Source organism: Rhinolophus sinicus, linkage group LG05 (assembly GCF_036562045.2).
Source record: "Rhinolophus sinicus isolate RSC01 linkage group LG05, ASM3656204v1, whole genome shotgun sequence".
In the NCBI taxonomy this organism is placed as follows: Eukaryota; Metazoa; Chordata; class Mammalia; order Chiroptera; family Rhinolophidae; genus Rhinolophus; species Rhinolophus sinicus.
The window spans coordinates 161,225,382-161,239,475 of NC_133755.1; the positions used below are offsets into that span (position 1 = coordinate 161,225,382).

General features: G+C 37.8%; 1 protein-coding gene across 6 annotated transcripts in view; it reads left to right on the forward strand.

Annotated features, from left to right (window-relative positions):
• The window catches only part of ECT2L (epithelial cell transforming 2 like), a 76,827-nt gene that overhangs the window by 28,909 nt on the left and 33,824 nt on the right, over positions 1–14,094 (forward strand). For all 6 annotated transcript variants that reach the window (XR_002137448.2, XM_019732781.2, XM_019732778.2 and 3 more), the window contains exons 5-10: positions 574–736; positions 4,077–4,329; positions 5,185–5,353; positions 6,060–6,198; positions 7,753–7,921; positions 10,711–10,839. Coding sequence is in view for 5 of the 6 variants with exons in the window: in XM_019732781.2 (XP_019588340.2) it covers positions 574–736; positions 4,077–4,329; positions 5,185–5,353; positions 6,060–6,198; positions 7,753–7,921; positions 10,711–10,839 (1,022 nt within the window). In the remaining variant the exon portion in view is untranslated. The remainder of the gene's footprint in view (positions 1–573; positions 737–4,076; positions 4,330–5,184; positions 5,354–6,059; positions 6,199–7,752; positions 7,922–10,710; positions 10,840–14,094) is intronic.

Genomic DNA, 14,094 nt, shown 5'->3' on the forward strand with positions numbered 1-14,094 from the left:
GGTTTTACTTGCATGAATATTATCTAAGTTACATTTAAAAAAAAAAGAAAAAAGCCCACAAAGGGCTGCTGTATGGAGAATGGGCTGTAGGAAGTCTAGAGTGGTACAGGGAACAATCAAGAGGCTGCTGCAATAGTGCTAGAGAGAGGGGGCGGTGCTTTGGACCAGAGTGAAAGCAGTGGACATGGAGAGAAGTGGTCGGATTGGGGGCTACATTTTGTAGGTAGAGCTGACAGGATTTGCTGAGTTACTGAATTTGGGGTAAAGCGAAAAAGGGGGGGAAGTAAACAACCAGAGTTATAGTTTAAACAACTAGGTTTATTTCAGATTTTTTTCCTGTGGACTTTAGATATTTTTGTTATTTATCTTTTTTGGAAAGGATCATTAAAAGTGGATACAGTATTTTTTAAAATCTAGCCTAAGTTTATGTAGGATTTAAGTGGGGTTTTTTGCTGTTGTTGTTTTTGTTTGTTTTAGGTAGAACATTAAAGAATAATGACTAATATTTATACTGGGTTTTTAGTCTATTTTAGATATTAGTGTTCTGAAATAAATTTCTGTATCTCTTTTTAGGTTTGTCCAAGACCGGTTTCCAGAAAGAATGCAAGTGGCCAAAGTGGATTTCTCTACAGTGTTGCCACGCTTCATTTCTCTCTATATCTTTTCCTTTCTGAATCCGAAAGATTTATGTGCAGCTGCACAAGTCAGCTGGCCCTGGAAGTTTTTAACTGAACAGGTTTACTATTTGTCACTTCCTAGTATTAGGGTCCAAATACAACTATAATCTGTAATGAGGCAACTGGGGTAGCTTTCTTCCCTGAGGATAAGAACTGAGGATACCTGAACCATACTAACTTACCCTTAAGAGGAAAAATATGGGGATAATTTAAATACAGTAATTTATTTTGTAAGGAAGGGATATACACTATTCTAATAATTCACATATTTTTAATGATCTTTAAATACTCAATTATGTAGAAAACATTTTATCTTGGCTAAAGAAGTCCAAGTTTTTCATGAAAACTTATTTACGCTTTGCTGTTTCTACTATAATATCTTATCCATGATAACTCACCTCAAAAATTGCTATATAACCACAGCTTCACTGCTTCCACTTTGGCTAGCATCTGTGGAAGAACACAAATCTAGATCTTCAATCTCTTCTGCCATTAATTCTGCCTCTGGCCTATTTGTCTCCTTTTTCTTTTAAAAGATTTAATAAAACGTAATGGTAGATAATACATTAAATATAAGTCAATAATTTAATTATTTAACTTGTACACACTTTCCAAGGTGGGCTTGTGTTGAGAGTCTAATCTCAGGGAACACCTCCCTCTCTATGGTGGGGCCGCATGCAAAAGCCAACTGTGAGCCCTAAATTTGCAGCATTTAAGAATTCAAGCTTAGTGTTGGCCTGATGTATTGTTTTCTGTCTTTTTACTTTCAAACTTTCTATGTCCTTATTTTATTTAATATTAATATTTAATATTTAAGGAATATGTATTGTAAACAATATGGTGGCAATCTTTGACTTTTAGCTGGGGTAATTTAATCTGTTTTCATTTATGTACATACTGATATATTGGGGCTTAAGTCCACCATTTTACGATTTTTCGTTTGTTCCATGTGTTTTATATTTTGTTTCTCTCCTTGTCTTCTTTTGGAGTACTTAAATATTTTTTAGATTGTTAAATATACATTTTTTAGCAATTATTTCATGGCTACTATAGAGATTATTACAGTTGTCGTAGGGTTATTTTACCACTTCTGGGAGAATACAAAAAGCTTAGAACCCTTTAACTCCATCACCCCACCACCCTCCATTTCTATGCTTTTGTTGTCAAATATTTTAATTTTATATATATTTAATTTTGTATGTATATATAAAATACACACACACACATATATATATATATATATAAACATCACAATTCTTTATTACTATTGTTTTAGAGAGTCAATATTTATTTATAAGTAACCACATATTTACTTTTTCTCTTGCTCTCCATATTTTCCTGCATCTCTGAGTTTCCCTTTGGGATTATTTTCCTTCTGAATTATCTTTAATATTTCTTTTAATGCAGCTTGCTGCTGACAAATTCTCTTAGTTTTTATCTAAAAACGTATTTCACCTTCATATTTGAAGGCTATTGTCACTGGAAAATTGTACTCTAGGTTGGCAGTTAATCTTTTTATAGAACATTGAAAATTTTCCACTGTTCTCTGGTTTCCATAACTTTATTATTATTATTTTTTTTTTTGAGAAGTAGGATGTTTATTGTTTTTCCTTTAAAGGTAATATTTCTATTTTCCCCAGCTGCGGTTAGGATATTTTTCTCTCTTTTATTTTCTGCAGTTTTATCTTGATGTGCCTAGAGGAGTGTGTGTGAGTGTTGTCCTGTTTTGTGTTTTGCAATGATTTTTGAATCTGAGATTTAATGTCCTTTATCCATTTTGAAAAGTTCTCAGATGCTGTCTCTTTATATATTGCTTCTGCCTCATTTTTTCTCTTTTCTTGTGGGATTCCAAAACTTATCTTAAACTGATTCATCAAACGGCATAAATTCCATATTCTCTCATATATCTTTTCCATCCTTTTGGCCTTCAATGTTTCAATTTGGACTTTTCTTCTGGCTGGTATTTCAGTTTACTAATTATCTCTTTAGCTGGATTCTAATTTGCTCTTAAACTGGCAGGTTGAGTTCTAAATTTCAGTTATATTTTTCAGTTCTAGAAGGTTGATTTGATTATTTTGCCAAAATTTCCACCTAGCTATTTAATTTCTTAAACATACAGAGGGTGCCAAAAAAATGTATGCACATTTTAAGAAAGGAAAAAACTGTATTAAAATTACACTGATGGTAACCACTTTGAGCACCTCTTGTAATTGCAGAAGTCAAACGTGACTTGTATTAATTTATCTTTTGTTATTGGTATATATTGAGTATTACAATTTTAATATAGTTTTTTCATTTCTTAAAAGGTATATACATTTTTTTGGCACCCCGTATATTAATTATAGATTTTTTAAAAAGTTCATGTCTGATAATTCCAATGTCTGGATCTCCTAGGGTCTCTCTCTATTTACTAAAAGATAAAAGAAGAAAAAAAACAAGTCTTCTCTTTTTGTGTGCTTGGTAATTTTGATTGAGTACCAGATACTGAGTATAAGAAATTAATGTGATAATTTGTGTCTCTGGATGTTATTATCTCCGTCCAGAAAGAAATTGCTTTTGCTTCTGGCATTTTGTTTGTCTAGGAACAGATCCCTGAAATCCAATCAGAGAATGAGATATTTCAAAGCTATCTTCGGTCCTGGCGATAGTTTATCCATCCTTATCATTCTTACTGAAAGCCTGGTGTGGTTACCAGGGCTCTTCCCCTTAGTGGGCCCTGAATTTAAATTTGTTTCTTCTTTTCCCTGTGAGAATGCCAAAAAAGTCTTGATAGCTTCTAAGTCTTCCAGCCATAACTTTCTGCTCTGCTTCTCATCCTAAGCTTTACTTTGTGACTGTCAAATTACCTGAAGTGAAAGAGATGCCAGCTATCAAGCTTAGCTCTGGGTTTCCCTTCTCTCTGGGGTTTTGTCTGCACAGGTCCTTACTGCACTAGTCGCTCCGTAATGACTTCAAGTAATTGTTTTATACTATTTTGTCTAGTTATTTAATTAAACCTTGCTGTTTTCATATATCAAAACTGGTTGTCTATTGGTCATATCATATGGTTCAATCAAGTTGTTGTCAGTGAGAGAGCTGGTCTGAAATAAACTACTACACCGTTGGTAGCAGAACTCTCAGAATCTAGGGTGAAAGTAACCAAATGCTGTGATTGCACTGGATAAGTATTCAAAGATGACTAACACATATATTCATCTATAATATATATGTTCATCAAAGGATATTATTCCTATGGAGCAAGGTATGTTTCTTATTTCTCATAGTCAAGTTTAGATGGCAGGTTAATCCAAATCTCAAAGTAATAAAAATAAAAATTATCTGTGTGCCCGAAAACATTATTACCAGGAAACTGTCCTTTAAAAATTTTGCAACTCGTCTTTCTCAATTCTGTTTCTGAAGGATTGCTTGTGGATGCCCAAGTGCATCAAGTTTGGATGGTTTCTGCCTTATACACCAACAGATCATGAGTATGGGGCTTGGAAGCACCATTACTTGGCTTGTGTGTCCAACTTAGATTGGCTGACACCTAGGGAAGCCGCTGCTGTATATGGGACCCTGAATGAACCCAAAACAGCAGATGAGGAGCTACAGGAGAGACAGAGAGAAAAGTGCCTAAGGAAAATAATTTGGGAGAAAATTGCACTACGTAAGAGTGAGTGGCATTTTAAAACTTTGTGTCTTAACCAAGTATTGTTAAAAACAATGGGTTTACATACGTATTCCCACAGAGGAGAACTGTGCTGTTTCTGGAATAATGGTGGGTAGCATTCTCGGAAGTATGATCAGGACAATCTCCTTTTTTCTTTTGTCCCCTGTACATTTCAGGTGAATTAATAAGAAAAAAAGATTTCAGATGAAATATATATCGTCAAATACCATTGTCTCCACTGCTGCTCTAGTTCCTCTCAGGTTTATAAGACAAAAGATGAGGAGAGAGAAGTACGAACCCAGGGAAAAGCAAATCCATAAGTTCAGGACAATTCAGAGAAATTGGGATTGGTGAAAGAGGAGAAATGAAAATGAGAACAAGAGCAGGAAGAATGGTCTTTGTAAAGTGGAAAGGGAGTGGGGACGAGACACGCTTTCAGCTAAGCCTTCTGACTTGCAGTGTAAAAGTAATCAACAAACCGATCTGAGTACTCCCATCTTTTTTCTTTTTTTTCTTTTTACTGACTCACCCTCTGTGTGATTGTCACAAATGGGAAATTACTTGAAGCCAAGAAAAAGGGCAGAAATAGATGTGAAGTCTATAAATTGACTAAGTGGTTTCCACAAGAAAAGAGTTACTTGTTCTCTGAGCTTTGTTTCTTGACCTGAAATGACTGGGAACTTGCAGCCCCAGTGCTGAGAGGATAAGAAATCCAAACAGAGTCTGTAAAAATGGCTGTCGTGATTGCCATTTGGAATATTGCCCTGGTACAGCTTTATTTTTGATGCCTTTATCTATGGAGACTTGGCTGGGAGACGAATGAAGGAAACAGCTGAGCGGCTGCTGTTTGTTTTTCAGAGGAGTTATTCAGAGTTCGACCCCCTTGGGTGAGTGGAACATGCTGCTCTAGATTGTTAAAATCCAAATGCCAAGCCCGTCTCTCCCAGACCGTGAGGGATCGAGTGGGATTAGATGAAGCTTTGGAGAAACAGCTTGTTCTGGCATCCTTAGAAGCTTTGCCCAAGAGGTAAGCAAACCTCCACCTACGGAAGGCTCAGGAGTGTACTCCTGATACTAAGAATTCATTCTAGGATACTTTGGCTGACATGCTGGGATCTCGCATCATTATATGGCTCTTATTCTACGAAATAGCAAAAACAGTGGTCTCTGAAGAGGGAAATATATAACATTCAAATTTTACATTTCAAGTATCCCTGCAAAGAATCTATATTGAGGATGTATTATATTTTCCATATAAAGGTGCTGAACAAAAATACCAGTTCTCCAGAAATGTTCCTGGAGTAAGCATATCCGAATGGTAATGTGGGGGTGGGGTGGCTGTGGAGAGAATGGGGACATTACTCAGAAAACTACGAGGCCTGGATGATGAAGGAAATTTAAAATCACTCGGCTGCTCCTTTTCAAAATGTTGTTTTGAACCCCTAAGTTTGTCACTACATTTGTTTTAAGAGCCCCACAAAAGCTAAGCTCCAAGAAACCTTTCTGGCATCCTCCACATGGAGAGGAGAGGCCCAGGGCAGCGTTGGCCCCACCCCACCCAGGAGCCCCATTTGCTGCTGTCCCCCAATCACAGAGGGAGCCTGAGGCACTGAGCCTACCTGCCTTGTATACAGTATAACTGATGCCCAGAGAACATACGTATTGGTGCTCACTTATCAAAGTCAAATGAAGCGAGAATGAGAACTTCACTTACTCCCCCTTTTTCCCTATAGAAACAATATTTCTGGAAGCCATTCCTATCCTTTATTATCAAAGAAAAACTGGCGTGGAGTTAATAAAAATGATGACAGCCTTTCATATGCTTTCCAGCCACACTTCATATTAATATCATCTCGGATCCCTGCGTATGAGGTACAGACTGTGCTAAGAGGCCAGGCCTTTTTGGAGTCAGTTTTTTCCATCTAACCTAGAGGGTGTAGGGCAATCTTTTGGCCACCATGTATGAAACTGATTCAGCTCCTAAAAGAAAACTGGTCTGGTCTAAGTGGATGTTTATAGACACAAAACAGTTTTAAACATGAGAAGCAATAAAGATTACCATAAATCAAAATTATTTTAAGAAAGCATTAAAACACTCAAATTGCCTTGCATTTAGTAGGAGTGCAATAAATTCCACAAAAAAGCAAGGGGATTACAGATTATTTTAAAACTTCTCTAGAATGCCCATGACTTTTAATAATGTCATGTAACCACCATCTCTCAATAGAAGAATGAATGTCAGAAACTCTATTTTGTGATCTATTAAATGAGGATGCCATTAAATTAAAATACGCTCTTTGTATAATGAAGTTACATATTTTCATTTTAATATGAATAAAAAAATAAAGGAAGTACAAAGAAGACATAGGAAGCATGTATTTATATATGTGTGTATAAATGTATATACATATACACATAAGGACATATGTGAGGGATAGCATTTAGTAGGCTATATTCATTGGCCTACTTAAAAAGTTTTGGCCTACAAAAAAAAAAATTCCTATCTGTAACAAAATGATTGCTTTCAAGATATGAAATCACTTCTCTTTCTGGACATTTAGGAGTTGACCTAGATCATTTACAATGGCTAGCTTAGTAGATCCACATGAAAGCAAGATAAGAGTTTTGATCTCCACATGAGCCATAAATAGTTTCCCTAATGTTTAAAAATGCATCATGCTGGTGACAGAGAATGGATGAATAAACTGGTATAAAATAAGTCCGTTCTCCTATTTATCTTCTATTTATAAAACTATGTAATAATTACATATTTGATTATGAACATGGTGGGAATTGAGGTAAGAAGTAGGGTGTAACCATGTGGTAGTTCTCTATCCAGTTGAACTGTGACCTCCAGAAAGTGGCATGAGATTTTGGAAAAAATCAGTGATTTGAATGACTTTCCAACCTGTCTGCTGCTAATGAATTAACTTCATCACAATGAAAAGTTTATTTGGTTACTGAATTCAAAGAACAGTGGTTTTAATTTTTATTTAAATGGGAAATACTTATCAATCAATATTTATAATTAAAAAATTCATAATTAAGAGGAAAACTAAATCTATTTAAGAAGGCTATTGCAAAATCAAATGATCTCAATTTTATCATTTTTTAAACGTTGTATATATGTCTCTGTGCATGGGTGAGTACAAAGATAAAAAGGCTGGGATAAAATAACCTAGCTTGTTAATAGTATTTATCTTTAAGTGATGGAGTTTCAAATGTATTTAATTTTCTCCTCTTATAATTAGAAAAGAAATACTTTTTTAAAAGGCCAGTGAAGAGAAAGCTTATCTTCCTCTTTCCATAATTTCCGGGGGGGGAAAACTGTCTTTAAAAATCACATGTATTTATTAAATTTATTTTATTAATAAATAGTCTAAAACAATGGGCTTTGGTTCCTACAGCTTTGCTTTCATTTTCTAGATGGTGGTGAACAGTGTTAGGGCAGGTGTCATTTCTGTGGTGTACGAACACAGTGGCATAACCTTGGAGAGCCTGCTTTATCTCATAGAAAAAGCTCTGGATGGGCAGAAGTTACAGAGTATGGGAATATTTAGCAATGGAGATAGCAGGGAAATCAATTTACTCCAAGGTAAGAAAGGAATGGAAAGAACAACTAACTTTGCACTGATGTAATGTTTGTCCCCATGTGTGACCTTTAGAGTACTATTTAAGTTCCCATTTGTTAAGAAGGTTGATATCCCAGCTCAAAGCATTCAGGCAGGAGGAGTTCCCTTTATTCAGGGGAAGGTCAGCCTTTCTGTTCTGTTCAGGCCTTCAACTGATTTAGGGAGACCCACCAATATTGGGGGGACAATCTGCTTTACTCAGTCTATCTCTTCAAGTGTTAATGTAATCCCCAAACACCCTCACAGACACACCCAGAATAATATTTGACCAAATTTCTGAGCACCCCTGGCCTGGCCCAGTAAAGTTGACATGTAAGATTAACCATCACAACGTTAAACAATAATTACCCTTTTCCCCCTCCCCCAAACTCCTAGGAACTACTATTCTACTTTCGGTTCTTTCTAAATTTGACTACTTTAGCTACCCGATAAAACTGGACTCAGTTTTTGATTGGCTTATTTCACTCAATGTAATGTCCTCAAGGTTCATCCATGTTGCAACCAGTACCAAGATTTTCTTCCTTTTTTAAGGCTGAATAATATTCTACAGGATGCATACACCACATTTTGTTTAGCTCTCCTTTGATAAACACTTGGGTTGCTTCCACCTCTTAGATATTGTGAATAATGCTGTTATGAATATAAACATGCAAATATATCTTTAAGATCCTGCTTTCAATTCCTTTGGCTATCTACCCCAAAGTGGAATTGCTAGATCATATGGTACTTCCAATTTTAATTTTTTGAGGAAATGCCACACCATTTTCCATAGTGGCTACACCATTTTAAATATCCCACCAACAGTACACAAGGGTTCCAATTTCTTCACATCCTCACCAATACTTGTTATTTTCTGGGTTATTTATTTATTTATTTTTAAACAGAAGCTCCCCTAGTGGATATGAAGTGATACCTACTCTGGCTTTAATTTGCATTTCTCTGATGATTAGTGATGCTGAGCGCCTTTTTATGTGCTTGTTGGCCATTTGTATGTCTTCTTTAGAGGAATGTCTATTCAAGTCCTTTGCTCATTTTTTTAATTGGGTTATTTGATTTTTTGTTATTGAGTTGTTGACATTCTTTCTATAATCTGGATATTAACCCCTTTTCAGATATATGATTTGCAAATATTTTCTCCCATTCTCTAGGTTGCTTTTCACTCTGTTGATTATGCCCTTTGATGCAGAAAATGTTTTAAGTTTGATGAAAGTGAAGCAATTTTAATAGTAGCAAATATCAAGATCTATAAATTGGTGTGCACTATATTTGTTATACTTTCAAGTGGCTATACCACAAAAGAAAGGATTGGCTGATATCATTAACTTGTTATAGGCTATCTTTTAAAAATTTCAGTGGTTACCATTTTTTGGGGGAAGGAGATGAATGTTTTCGAGAAAACTTTCAGGTTCTGTTTTCCTTCCTTCTATAACTTGCATCCTTCCTTGCTTATACCTAAAATATAATTGTTTTTAAAGTTTTACTAATAAGAAATTGCCCATTTTTGTGGGATGAGGGAAGAGAGGGAATAGTTGGTCAAGGATCCAGTTGGCAGGGAACTCACACAAAGTAGAGTGAGTACCTGAACCACCCATCAAACTGCCATCTCTGTGACTTGAACGCAACATACTTAGAATAATCTTAGTGAATTTTATTATCAGCACTAATTAACTGCTTTTGGCTCAACGTTGCCTTATTTTTGTCTTTTCTTGTTCAGTTTACCTGTGCCTGAAGCAAGTTGTTGTTCCACATTCAATTTATACACCCCCCAAAACAAAAGTAAAGCGGAGCTGCAATTTAGGATTTAAATTTATGATTAATTACACAGTGGCCCGTCTCCAAAAGGTGGAGAAGTATCAAGTGCAAGCGTATACTGTGGTAGTAGGTTCACCTCACATGGAGTAGAAGAGCCTGCAAGGGTTTCATGATCTCAGCCTTTTTGTTCTCCAGATGAGAAAGGTTTCTCCTGCCTTTTCCTTGTTTTCTTTCTTCTTCTTTTTTTTTTAAAGCAATAGTAACAATAACAAAAATACCTCAGAAAACTGAAGTTTCCTTTTATATAATTGTGGTGTTTTCCCAAAAGCTTTTGCCTTCAAAACAACACAATGAAATCTCTTCCCTGAGTCACCTGAAGAGGTCCTTCCATTGTGTATCTAGACCTCTCGATGCAAAAGTGTGACCCGTCAGGATTCTAGTGCCTGGCTGTTTTCATTTCATTTCTGGGGCTTAGCAATACCAAGTCCGGACTCCTTCAGAAACGGGTCCGGACACACGCAGTGAGTCATCTCACACAATTCCCAGGAAGTGAGAGTTACGGTGATGTTTACCGTCTCTGGGAGCCTTACTTCTGCTCTGAACGACTCATGTTTTGATTGACAATTGTGAGCAACATTTCTACTTTGGAACTTGGTTGCAGAATCCCAGGACTTGTCTGGCCACCCACCCTCCCCCCTGTTGTGAGCCTCGTAACTCGCAGTGCTGCCCCGCGGAGGCAGAAACACAGCGTCCTAAACCACGTGCACAGTGTCCAATAAACCCAGACTGTGAAGGAGACCACGGCACCACCTCCGAGGTGGAGGCCAGTGGGACCTGTGTGGCCCGAACATGGCAGGCACTGAAGCAGAGGTGCCTTACAGATTCGGTCTTATGAGCAGATGTTGGCTTTTTGAATCGTGGTTCTGCTTTCACAGACGGCTGCGAGTTTCTGTACATGATCATATTACAAGTTAATCTGACATTTTGATTTTTTTCTCAGGCTATAACATTGGTATTAAAAATTTATTGCGGCCTGAAGTGAGAGACTTCTGGGAGAAATTAGGAAGCTATGTGGCCCCTGAAGAAGAAGGGGGTCACGTGGACCTCTTTGTACCACTTGGTGCATCAGGTCAGTTTTGAAAGTTAGTCGTCATGTCCACTTTACAATGACATTCTGTGAATTGGTGAAATGCCCTCGGTTCAAATGATTCAGTCACATTTACTCTTTCTTTTTATACCTCATATAGTCAGGTATTTAGGGTGACAGGGCATTGGGGTTAGTAGTCAGAGTAAACTCTGCAGAAATAAAGTCCCTAGTGGCAAGAGCCAGCAAGGAACATTATTTCTATTTCTTCTGGAAAATACAGTAAAGTCAGCTCCACAATACAAGGGAAGTGCCTGACCAGCACAGGAACCATAGCTGGTCAAGCTGAGAAAATTTTCCCTGCTGTGTTCTGAACCTGGAGCGGGTGAGCATGACCTTGGTGACTAAGGACCTGGCTTTGAATCCCACTTATGCCACTTGAGCTGTGTGGCTTCAGGCAAGTTTGTGGACCTCCATTTCCTCATATGAAAGTCAGGATAATAGTACCTTACCTAACGGACTTGTGAATATCAAATAAGATAAAAACGTAAACAATGCAAATAAATGATAATATAAATACTTAATATTGGAACACTGAAGACAGTGAAGTGCTTTGCAAAGATGAGCGTGGTTGATCACTGAGGTTGCTGACATAATTTTAAGTGTCTAGTATCAGCCACTATAATTCAAAGTTGATTTCAGTACTTGAAGGGAAATTTTAGACACATTAAACCAAATTCACTTTTTAGATATATGTTAGATAAAAGCTCTACATTCATGGGCTATGTATGGGTTTGGGTTCCCTCCCTCCCTCCCTCCCTCCCTCCCTCCCTCCCTCCCTTCCGTTTTTACCAAGCAGAATAGGGGAGAGGGAGTGTGAAATTACATTTTCTCAAACTGTTTCTTATTAACCATTCCTTAGGGAACTGAATTTTAAAGTTCTTCATTTTCAAATTCCACTGGAATTTGAAATTCCACTATTCAATACATGTAAAGCATGCCCCCGGCAAGCTCCAACCAGGGGAAAGGATAAAAACAAAAGGATGGGAATGGGTTTAAAAGAAAATGAAATACAAATGATGGAAAAAATTTTTTTACATAGTTATTACAATTATATACTCTCAAATGTGTATAATAGAAACTGCATAAAAATCTATGAGGAAATATAGCAAAATATTAACAGAATCTATCTCTAGGTGTGTTTTTCAAATTTTCTACATTTGAAATCAGTTTTAAAAGAGTAGGTTACAGAGAATATGGATGGTGTGATCCCAATGTTTAAAATCTGTGTATGTGTGGGGAGGGTGGTGGTGATGGATAGAAAAGGGTTTGAAAGAATGTATCCCGAGGTGTTAACAATAGTTGGATAAGATGATACATAAAAGGAAGGAAATATCACTTGTTTCTTTTCTTTTATCTTATTTGCCTCTATTTTCTGTAATAAACTAGTATTACTTTTACAATGAGAGCAAAGCAAATTTTTTTTTAATTGGAGTAAAAGAGAAAGAAAAGATATGGGAAAGTACTGAAAAGCAGAGAAGGGAAAAAGAACAACAGATTTGGTGACATAAAAATTGTCTCAAGTGAAACTTAATGGCACTCAAACAATAGATTTTCCACCATATTCTGGGCCCTAAAACCATCCCTGAACTTGTCAAATGTAATTTCCACATGGATGAACCATCAAGACCCTGCTTCAGTCCCCAAAAGAAGACCCTGGCTTCTCAGTCCCCAAAACCTCTTTTCCACCACCTCAGGCATCACCGTGGAACTTGTCACCCCAGTAGCTCTATCACCTCTGAAAGCTTGATCTCAAGCATTTGTCTCTCTGAGTACCACTTCCAAATCATGTACTCAGTATTTCCACTCTATCAGTTCTTGTCGGAAGACCTCTAATCCACACACTCCCACTTTTTCATTATCACCATGCCTTCATCCTTGGTTCCTTCCTTGTCAAACTTGGATTTAACGGTTCATCCTTCTCATTACTATCTGGCAAAGAATCTGAACTTCTTTGTCCCTCTTTCTCCTGGTTAAAGCCCAATTCATTTGGCTAAATGCCAATGGTCAAGACACAATCATCTTCATAATCTACGTGTGTTTGCACTAAAGCAGCTGACGACTGTTGGAAAAAATAAAACAACTATTCTTATGGATCTGCCTTTACTGGCATAAATATCAAGCGGGATTGCAGCACTGATAAGCAAGCCTACATTCCCCTGATAAGTTCATTTTCCCACTCTTTGAGATGACTATTATAGCCCTTCTCCTCTTTGGTCAATCTTTCAATAATCCTCTCAGCTGTTGATCTCACCTCTTCCCTAAGAAAAGTCCCCAATTTCCCTCCCACCACCAAACCCACCACCTACCCCACCTCTTACCTTCATTCTCTGTCTTCTCTTTTGTTACGATGGAAGCACCCCTGCTCTAATCAAAGATCAGCTACTCCACTCAGACTCTGTATCGCATCGCCTTTCACCTCAACTTCACTCCTACGCTCAAATGAGAATTTGAGTCTCAATTCTCTCTTTATTGAATCATTTATATCAAATCAGGAACACCTGTGGTAACTTCTGTCCAAAATAAAGAAAAGAGAGCATAAACTTTCCTTGACCACATCTTGAGTTGACTATACCAGTGGTTCTCAAACTTTGTGTACTTGACTCACCTGGAGGGCTTGTTAAAAGGCATGTTGCTGGGCCCACCCTAGAGCATGTGATTCTGTAGGTTAGGGATGGAGCTCAGAATTTGCGTTTATAACAAGTTCCCAGGGCTGCTGCTGCTGATCCAGGCAGCACATTCTGAGAACCATGGATCTATGCTAACCACCTCCACCTGCCTCACCTGTCAGTCACCCCTCAAGCTCCTGCAAGTGCTTTATCTCTACTGTCATTTCGTTTGGGAGACTATAAGTGACTCCCATGTGCCCAAGTCCAGGGGTTCCTTCTCCATCCTCCCTTTGCTTTGACTTCTCAGCAGCATTTGATGTGGATGAACATTCCTTTAAACTCTCCTTCTTCCCTGTTTTCCCGAATGCCTGTCGTGCGGGAGACCCTGCTCGCTGCGCCATGTGTCGTGCGCAGCGGACTACGGGGTCTCAGCTCCCGCTCCCCACAAAAAGAACACAGGACACGGTGAGGCCACAAAGGAACACCCACGGAGCCACAGGTAGGGGAGTCACACCACTGTGGTCTCACTGGCAGCTGGGCTGGACACACAGGAAGCAGGAGCCACAGAATCCTCAACCTGTCGTCCTAACTGCAATCTGTGCTAGCTCAGCCACCATCTTCTTGCTAGCCC